The 10,801-nt window shown below is 38.8% G+C and overlaps 1 protein-coding gene across 1 annotated transcript; it reads left to right on the top strand.

Moving 5' to 3' along the window:
* The first annotated feature begins 201 nt into the window (after positions 1-201).
* Positions 202-6,425, top strand: morgue (modifier of rpr and grim, ubiquitously expressed). The gene is made up of 8 exons (XM_076125396.1): positions 202-856; positions 935-1,171; positions 1,423-2,059; positions 2,222-2,397; positions 2,588-2,710; positions 3,068-3,210; positions 3,926-4,097; positions 4,525-6,425. Exons 1-8 carry the CDS (start codon positions 746-748, stop codon positions 4,636-4,638), a joined length of 1,713 nt encoding a protein of 570 aa, XP_075981511.1. The 5' UTR covers positions 202-745; the 3' UTR covers positions 4,639-6,425.
* The last annotated feature ends 4,376 nt before the right edge of the window (positions 6,426-10,801 follow it).

Raw genomic sequence — 10,801 nt, 5'->3', positions numbered from 1 at the left:
AACAGCATAACGAGTTGGGTGTCATATGTAGTGCTACACAAAGTACTCGCAATTAATTTTATGAGTGCTATTTCTACACAAATAGGTTAACGATTATTGAGCGAAACTATAAAGAAATATACCTTTCTTGTACCGATTCACAACTGATCTCATTGAAGTGAATTTAATGAACAAAAACATATTATCCAAAGTTAGAATGATGACAAAATAATATTTAAGACGTGAAATGCTTGGGGTATAATTACCTAATTGATCCATCCCTTAATCGAACCCATGACCCCCGCATGTGCCTACTATCTACCTTACTATATATCTTACTATCCTATTTCATTTCTCCCACTGTTAAGACTTTCTAGCTCCACCTAACCCCAGCTGATGAGAAGATAAATTGGGTTGGCCTCCACAACAAATGCTTCAATATAAATATCCGCAGGCTCCGGCTCTCATGATAACTATTTGAGCCTGGCAACTCTGAAAATTCAATTGCTATTGTCAATGTCACTGTCATCTACTTTGACAAGTTAATTGAATACAAAATCAGTAAAATTAAAAGAAAACTTAATTTTATTTCGATAAATAACATTATTCGTAATCGTGCTTTAATATTTCTATAACAGCATTAATCAGCGATGCGAGAAACAGTAATTTTTAGGGACAGTACATTGTATAAGTATCCATTTTCTTTTCTTCGATTCGCATGCGAAGTAGTTTTTGTTATTGTTTTCGGATTTGAGTAAGGACCATTATGTTTGCTATGGGTCCAGACTTTTTCCAGTTTATCAAGAAATTAGAAGAAAACGGCGACAAGCTTACGTCCAGCACCCCTCTTGAGCAGCCACTAGATTTCGAATTCAATGTACGTATTCTTAACACTTTACATCGAAAAACATTAATTAAAAGATCAATAGATACCAATTATGTGCTATTGTTGCAGAATTCAACATGTTACGTGTGTAATGGGTACTATGGCCCTAGTTTCGGTGAGCCGGTGTGTGTGACATGCCATGCGTTTCTATTCCCTGATTTTCCCTCATATTTGCCTTCATCATACTTCTGTAGTGAAAAGACCGATGACGGGGATTCTGGGAACGATGAACCTTCAGATCTGAACTTTAGCTCTGAGCGAAAAGTGAATAGAGCCTTCCCACTACCAGCTTGGTGGTATTACAGAGTAAGTCATGTCCTGATATAATTACAATAAATGTTTTAAATTACAGTTTGTAATGGTATAATATGAAATAAGTACTAACAAAGCTTTCAGTGTTAATTAGCATATATAATAATTAGGCAAACTCTTACAAAGCAGCTTGAGCATTTTTTTTAATTACACAAAAGTAAAACAAATGAGAGGCCACATGATAGATCTTTTGTGTGTCTGGTACTTAGTGTTCTGTGTAAAATGAAAATTATTTATTCTTTCAGAGCTCACTTGACAGTGAAACTAGCCCCGAAGATGAGGCTAGTCGAGCAAGTAACTCAGGGGCTGGAGCAAGCAGCAGTGGCAATGGTGGCAGTGGCAGTAACAGTGGTGGAGCTGGCAGCTTGGCATGCAGTGGGGCAGGCAGTGCAGCCGGAAGCAGTCTCAGTGTAGGACCCAGTAGTGGAGGAGGAGGAGCAGGTGTAGGAGGCTGCAGCCGGGGAACTGGGAATGGAAATGTGGGTAATACTCCAGGAGGGTACAACCATGGTGGTCTTGGCAATGGTGGAGTAGGAAACGCTGCAGGAGGACCAAGTCGACCACCAAATAATCCTGCGGCCAGTGGCAGCAGTAATGCAGCGGGAGGGTCGGGGCGCGTGGCAGCTAGTGCAGCAGGCAATGGTGGACCTAGCAGCAGCCGTGGGGCTGGAGATGGCAGTGCAGGCAGCAGTGCAAGTAGCGGCAGTGTGGCAGGCAGTGCGGCAGGAAGCAGCAGTCGCCCTGACCCCGCGCCAGAAGAGTCCGCGGGTCTCGGGCCTCCACCGCTGCTGCCGAGTCTCGCGCGCTCACTACAAGCTTTGTCTACTCCTAGACCGCCAGATAATCTCGCCCCTGGATTAGTGGAGCAGTTACCTTCCGAAGGCAAGTTCAAATTCATAGCAGTTTTAGTACATAGTAGATTACTTATATAATATCTTAGTATTTTCACAATTGGACGCTTAGTATGGTATACCTACGGGTTTTGTCATCAGCCAAAGGATACTCCAGGCTTATAGATTAACTAGAGGTATCGTTGTCGGGCAGTTCTGCTGTGCATCTTCAGCTACCTGGACGACCTGTCGCTGTGCGCGTGCGCGGTGGTGTGCGCGCGCTGGTGGCGCCTGGTGCGGGCGCGCGTGGCGCCGCCGCGCTGGGCCGCCTTCACCTCGCGCCGCTTCCCGCTCTACCGCCCGCTGCTCGCCAACATCGACTGGCACAAGGTACCGTAGTACTAGGCAGTGACTTAAAATCACTTCCACATACTATGATATATGTGTCTATACCTAAGTAAGACACAGAATCTTGGCACAGGTCTTATTAAAGTGACGAAAGCGTTCTAACGTTTGTGATTGATGTTCGTGAATGAAGGCTATAAGTAGATCGATATCCATATATTTTGTAATGTTACAGAAATACCAGTCACTGGTGGAGTCGTGTTTCTGCCGCAGCTGTCTCGTTCAGATGTGTGTACAAGCGCAACCCGCCGGTGAAGAGAACGCATGGCGGAGGAACAGACTTAATATTGAAGTAAAGGTAAAGTAACCGAATAATACTTTAAAGATTTTATCACGCTGTATACATTTTTCGTCAACACCATTCCGTTTCCGTAGAGGTCCAGTTAGTTTGCCAGTATAGTATTCGAGATACAGACGTGCTTCTATTCGTCTGGGGGTAACTCCAGCCAGTTGTAAATTTGGCCGAACAGTAGCGCAATGTTCTATTTCCTTTGACTCGAGTATTTGCCATTTAAATTTACTTCTAACAAAGCATACGCTTTACGAGCACTAATATTTTAATTACTGAACTATTGAATCCAGGAAAACGCGTTACAGGACAGGAATAATCTGCCGTAATAATGATTATAATTTATACAAAATTTCTGTAATGTAGATGTTACGCAACGACCCGCCAGAAGGCATAGCGGCGCGACCACTGGACGCCAAGTCGTGTCACTGGCAGGCGAGCGTCACGGGGCCCGTGGGCTCGCCCTACGAGGGAGGAGTCTTCTATCTATACATACAGGTGCCTTATGCGTAAGTATGCCCGATATTACCCACTGACTTAGTACAAGTTCTGATTAATGTTTATCTATTTGAAAAGATGGCTAAGATGATCTGAGTATCTATCCGTCTAATCATCTAACTAACACATGGATTTGATATACTATTATACTTTTTTTGAGTACGCTTATCGTTTTATCATTAACTCTGGCACAGACAAGATGTACTTTTTTGTATTTATGTTTGTACTCATTATTAGGCTTTTAATTATTGTTAGTTACCTTACCTTCTTGGTTTTAGTCAACCGCTCACCACTCTTGTACAAGAGTTGTCACACCACATTTTACGTAACGTTTACTGCACGCTCAAAAGTACTTACACTCCAACCCTCTTTCTCTCTCACTTTCATGCTATGAATTCCATTTAGTAGAGGGTCAGCCTTCCTGATCTTTTTCCTCCCCTTCACGCTATCCTGCACATCGTCTTCGGAAATCTTACACTCACTCATGTCTTACTTCAACCCTCTTATTACTTAACTAAATCCATACTAATATTATAAATGCAAAAGTAACTCTGTCTGTCTCTCTGTTACTCAATCACGCCTAAACTACTGAACCAATTTGCACGAAATTTGATATGGAGATATTTTGATACCCGAGGGAAAATGACGCATTCCCATGGGAAAATTCAGGTGGCGGACGAAGTCGCGCGTAAAAGCTAGTATACCATAATGTGTATCCGTTCCTAGGTACCCGATGAGTCCACCAGTAGTTCGTTTCCTGACGCGCATCCTGCACCCGAACATCTCCCGTCACGGCGACGTGGGCATCGACTCCGTGCATCACAACTGGTCGCTCGCACTCACTATCAGCAAAGTACTCATCTCTATACAGAGTCTACTTACTGATCCGTATACTGCCGTGAGTATATAAATCTATATTGAAATTTGTTTTGTCTGAGCTAGTAGGCTAGTAGGTACAATATTGTCACAGCCATTGAAGTCATTGTAAATCAATAATGATTTTACAGAACAATATCTTCAAGCTGTTACATTATATTAGTGTTGTCATCGTAAAAATTACAAAGATTGCCTCTTTATAAATTTGTTGCTAATTATTTATTACTATTAATAATTTATTAATATTAATTGACAGAACATAACCGTACTTACATTTTAAAATAGTATTATGCGTCATTAACGTCGTCAATTTGCCTTCAATCATGGTAGCATATTTGGCAGTGGTTTATGACAACATTGGCTGGTAAAGCGTGTGCCAATTTCTATCATTTTCTTATTAGTTTATCACTATCTTTATACATCATGGTTTTATTGATTTTTTGTGTCAGGTATGCATGGAGCCAGAGCTAGGTGAGATGTACGTACGAGACCGCGCACGCTTCGAGAGTCTTGCACGCACTTGGACGTGGCGATACGCGATGCATGACATCATGCCGCAGTGACCCGCGACACTCATCACTATGGCAATGGAATGATGCTGATGAATAATGTATTACAAACTAGAGATGATTGACTGCCTCTTTAAAAGACGCGGGTTTTTGACGTGTAGCTAATAATATGTGAAGAGAATACGTGGGGTTTTGACGTTTAAGTTCTTCATAATTAGGGTCGGATCACATCAAACAGTGAGTGTTGCCGAATGCTTCGAATATTTGTCGTGCTAAGGCACTTTTCGCTGATTCTCTTTCTAGCAAATGACGGTTTTCGTACGGTAGAAAGGGATGAAGTAAGACGTGCTGATAGATGTGATCCAATTCTATGATATTGAAATAAGCGCTCCAAAGCAAAAGATTTATGAGGGAAAACAATATGTTAAAACAACATCATATCTCCACGGGATAACGTCTGTTTCTATAGAACTAAACTAAGTTATGTCAGGTGAGGTGAGGGCTGGGGTTTAGTCGCACGATCAAATAATTACTCATAATAGAATATGTTGCCTAGCCACAAAATTTTACCTCAATCCCTTCTTCCAATATTTATTAATTATCGACACAAGTTTATGTTAAGACATAGCCATATTATCTAAATTAAAAAACCGAACGCTACTCGTAATGTTGAAAAATATTCTTTGGGCCTCCACATAAGGACAATTCTGGATGTATTTTTTTGTTCTTCATAATACATACATCTCTTATCAGCGTATTCAATAACGCACACAATGTACTAAATATAATGACTTTGAAAATATTTATTTAATAATGGTTTTTGACTCTAAGTAAGACCTTTTGATTATTTATTCCTGATTCAGTATTTATTTTCATGAAAACAAAAGTCCCTCGTAGGCACTGGCCTTAGTTATAACTTTGGTAAATAATCATTGCTCTACTTAAAAACTTAGTGCAAGTTTGTATTGTGTTTTATAAGTTTTATTTTAGTAAAAGGTCGGAGAGATGCCACCTATAATCAGTCAGTTATAAGGTAACAAATGCTGTTTTGATTTACCTGAATAGTTTTCAAAATCATACCTGTATTATTTGCATATGTGCAATAAACTGTAGCGCAATGTAACCCGCGCTATTTCTCTTAGCTACTGTAGAAGGATACCATGCAAGGCGTGTATCTAATAAGTCTTAAGGAAACTTTGTGGTACCTATTCTGTTCAACGATATTGTAGTGTAATTTAACCCTAGAAAGATAATCATATTTTATAGTAGTGAAAAGATACTCATACGTAAAATTGACTGACGCGGTCGTTATAATTTCAAATTCGGTGCAACTTACCTTACTGACGCGTACGCCATACGGTAGCCCTTAGTGACCAGTGAAATGTCCGAAACACACAGCGATGCATTCGCGATGTTAAGAAACATAGAGCGATATTTCGCAAACGCATGAGTAAATTTTACGAAAACTATCTATCTAGGATTAAAATCTGTCTTAAATGCAACGATCGGAGAGTCAGCTATCGTATTTTTTTTTATGAAACTGGATTAACTTTAGTGAAGAGAACAGAATAAGCACCAGTTATTCTATAAGTATTCGTTGTGATAAGATCTCTCGTTAGGAACTCATTTATCATCTATGACACATCCAAATCTATCGTATTCATGTATACGCAATATTCATTTTTGTACTTTTATGACCTAGTTAATCTACACATTGAGAATGAAGAATGCACTAACGTATATTAATTTTGGAAAGGCTGTGTACAGTGTATGGTGTTAGAATATAAATATGTGCTTATGTAAGCTACTGTGTAACCGTAATAAATGATAGCACAATTTTATTTTGGAGTTTTCTTGTTTTTTTCTGCCTCTTTCGTTACCTTAAGGTATTTGTTCCATTTAGCTTGTAGTATATGGCAATTGCAGAGTACTGGAAGACAAACAGAACTACCGGGGGCTCTGCAGTAACCCGGGAACGGCTGTTCACTTGAAGGTAGCCATCTGGCGCCGTCGTATCTCCTCGTAGGTAGTACACCTAATGGACGGTCTATTAGATGTCCGAGTTGACCTAATTTCACAGCGTGCAATTTCGTATATAACTTTAAACTGCCTGGCAAGAAATAGTGCATGTACACTGCGACTGTCATGTACCCCTGCAAAAATAAACAAACAAATAAAATGCATCACAATAGTAAATATTTTTTATTGAAAGAATATTTAATTAGTTATGTAGTACTTACATGAACATCGATAATTTCTGATTGAATTTCATTGGACATTTCAATCGGTAGACGCATGGAACTTATCTTTAATGTTATACAAGTCAATTAAAAATAATTATTTTTCCGATTATAATTGCGACCGTTACGGCTGCCTATCGCAATTTGAATACTTGCTTAATACAGTATACAAGTAAAAAAATACTTATCCTAATTTCATTCCTACTCAATCATAATAAAATTTAGGTACTTACCTATCAAAATATAATATACTTATAATGTATCTATACATAACACTTGATTTAATAATTATATGTTTATATGTACTTACCCTACGTATTTTTTTTAATAACAATATATGTAATTCTAATGTTACTCACTTTTTAGTTTTGTATTTTTTTTAGTTTTCTTTAATTTCATCACTTAATATTTATTATCTTATTATAAGCGCACGGGAATTAGGGGCATTTTAAGGAATTCCTTTCATAGCAAATACACCTTTGTTTTTCTACCGAGTATGTGCTCTATCGTGTCTTCTGGAACGTTTTCCACATCGTTCCCTGGAATGCCCGCGCCCCCTGGACTTGCCTCTGGAGTGACCACGTGAACATCCCCTCGATCTACCTCTCGAGTGTCCCCTCGACTTTCCTCTTGAGTGTCCACGAGATCTCCCTCTCGAATGCCCGCGAGATCTCCCTCTCGAATGCCCGCGAGATCTCCCTCTCGAATGCCCGCGAGATCTCCCTCTCGAATGCCCGCGGGACCGCTCCCTTGATCGACTCCTAGATAGGCCTTTACAATCTTTAGATCGTCCCCGAGATTTCCCCCTCGAGTGACCCCGGGAGCGCCCGCGAGATCCTCCCCGTGATCGACCACGAGATCTTCCTCTCGAACGGCCCCTAGACCTTCCTCCTGAATGAGAGCGACTTCTCGAACGATCTCTTAAGTTTTCTACAGAGATTTTAGGACGACCGCATCTCATGCCAGGACCGGATCTGCTGCCACGAACTTGAATGTAGATCGCAGTTTCCATGATGACCTCCGATGTCTGTAACACACAAATCTAAACTGTCAGAGAATTGTTTTCGTTTAAATCACTATCGTACTTGTAGTATTACTCCTAGTGGAATAAGGGCCATCGTGGTTTGAGTGTGTTTTATATAGGGGATTTCTAACAAGGCCGATGCACTTACCTATTGCTGCAGTATTGCAAATGTTGCGCAACACTGCATCGTTATTACACAAGTTGTGCAATAATTGCGCCACAATTGCAACTATTGTGAAATACAAGGTACAAACAAATTTTGTAATTTGTTTTCCTTTAAATCTTATCCCGTGGTTAGATACCAACCTACTGTTTGGTTTTGCTTCGACAATAATATGATTATTATGTAGGTAGTCAAATGATTACAAATTCCTACGTAGGTTAATTAATTAGATTATGTCCCTATGGTTTATCTCTGCAGCTCGGTTTAGTTAAAACTACAAAGTAATGACTGTTCCTTTCTCTAACAAACATTCTTTTTTTTTAATAAAGCGTTGTTTTTGGGCACAAAATAGTGTTAGTCGGTTACTACACCGAGATGATTAGAACCACTAAGAAAAAATTCAACAATATTTTATTTATGTATACCTATGTGGTAAGTAGGTAGGAACCTGCTGGCATTGTATTACCTATTGCAATAGGCACGGTCATACATACCTAGGAACCATGGGTCCGATGCCCAGTCGGAACAAATAGCAAACATACCTACTGTAGAATCGCTTGTGCGGCCACTTATTTGTAGGCGATCGTCGAAATTTGGGATAGATTCCCAGACCAATCAATTTCATCGGTTTTGTCTAATTTTGATTGATATATTTTAGTGTGTTTCTAATAATTCTGTCGCCCACTATTACCTCTACCTATTATATAGTCGAAAACAATAAGCTTCGTTACGCAGCCACTGCCTACACCTCCAGACATAATGAGCATAAGTTAACTAAATACCACACAGTCGGGTTCGTCGGTTTAGCGCCCCTGACCGATCAATGGATTAAAGCTAACAATTACGCAATATTTACTTTAGATTGGGACCTATGGTCTCTACAAAACTTGTTTACTCTGAGGGTCGAGGTATGTCAGCCGCCATGGCGTGAAATTCAATTCATTCGAAGTCAGGAAGCCGTTTGAACGTCAGTGGATCTTTACAAAGATGAATTGTGGCTATAGATACATATCTGATTCCTGATTGTGGCCGAGAAATGTGTTTCTTCCGGCGCCACCGGTTTTGTAAAATTAGAGGAGTTCTAAATTTACTTAAGTAAGTACCTTATTTAAGGTAACGAAAGTACCTAAGTACCTACATTCAAGTAAATAAGTGTAACGCTGTTTCGTATATAGATACCGATATTGGATAATATTGTTTGTATTTGATGAAGGCTCTGTTACTTGAAAAGTGCCTAGAATAATTGTTATAAATAATTAATTAGCTAATATTCATTATTTAACGTTTCTGTATGTCAAGATGTATGTATGTGAATGAGCAAGGGAAATAAGTAAGGATCATACCAGTGTATGTATGTAATAATTTAATAAGTTATTTCGACTTCGTACTGCGCTCTTCATATTTAAAGTAGACGAAAATAGTATGATACCTACTTACTTAGACTAAAAATATTTTAAGTAGCTAGATACTTAGACGGTACACCCAAATATTTTATGTTCATGTTAGTGCACCATAGAGCAAGCACGGAAGGGAGATGTTACCTATGTAAGTATACGGGAATTTTACTGACATGCCTAAATACACTATTACCCACCCATTACCATTGTTGCGAAGTCGAAATGTGTAAAACGATCGAATTTACCACACCCGAGATAACTGTGTCGAGTAGGTATGTAAGGAATAGTTACATACCTACTTACTTAGTTAATAAGATATTTACAAACATACTGAAACGCCTATGGTAAATTTAATAACTTGGTTTACATGTAAGGTTACATGTAACTTGGTTTACTTAATGATTTGGTACATCGAATCGCACTTTTATTGAAAGCCGACTCTTTGTACTGTAGCATTGGTAGCGGTCGTAATTTATTGACAAAGATGATGAATTGCTGGCGTAAGTTACAAGCTGTTGCGCGCGGCTGCGCTCTCGTGTATTTATTTTTTTGTAAAATAATGTAACTTATCCTAGTCTAACCAGACAGGAATAGACGTATGCGATAGTTTATTGTTCCTAATCTAGTCAGGCTGAAACTAATGCAGAATTTTCTGTTCGAGTTGATTTGTATCTTGTGTCGAATAGTGGGTAGGTAGGCATTAGGCAAAGTAACCGAGGGTCAAACAGGTTTATATGGTAATTTGAAAAATAATTCCCGAATCTATTTCACAACTTGCGAAACTGTTGTGCAATAATCAATATTACACAAGATTACACAACATTTATCTAAAACAACAGAGTGTTTGTCGGTTTGCTTTGGTTTACTATCATAGTGCATGGGGTAGGTCGGGATATGATAAGAAATGGGAGGGTAAACTTATAAAGATAAGTTCAAAAGTAATTCTAGAAAATATCCCGCAATTTGTGAAATATTATGCAATTTAATCAATTACGCAACTTTTGAAATGCTTGAAATATTTTGGCAGTAGCTAGGGCTGTCGATTCTGACTAGACGTGATCGGTTCTGAATCGATTTAAATTGTCGTTAAAAATATCTTTTTAAGAAACTAACAATTTTATCGCCAATGAGTACCTTTATTTTTCTAGTAATATTATTATACTAACCGTTAAACCAATTTTTCTGTCTGTACATATATCGGAGCGGAAAGAAGCACGAATACTTACTATAAATATGCAAGTGAAATAAGAATAGAATTGTTTATCAAAATATGAATATATTTTCATAGTGCCATAATATCATGAAACTACTGAATGAGTCTTGACAAAAACGTTTACATATTTGCTACTTGACTACTTTTGCCGTTATGTGTCCCAAGTATAAGTTAAATGTG

Source organism: Anticarsia gemmatalis, chromosome 17, assembly GCF_050436995.1.
Source record: "Anticarsia gemmatalis isolate Benzon Research Colony breed Stoneville strain chromosome 17, ilAntGemm2 primary, whole genome shotgun sequence".
NCBI lineage: Eukaryota > Metazoa > Arthropoda > Insecta > Lepidoptera > Erebidae > Anticarsia > Anticarsia gemmatalis.
The sequence above is the reverse complement of the archived record's forward strand: the minus strand, read 5'-3'. Positions and strand labels throughout refer to the sequence as shown.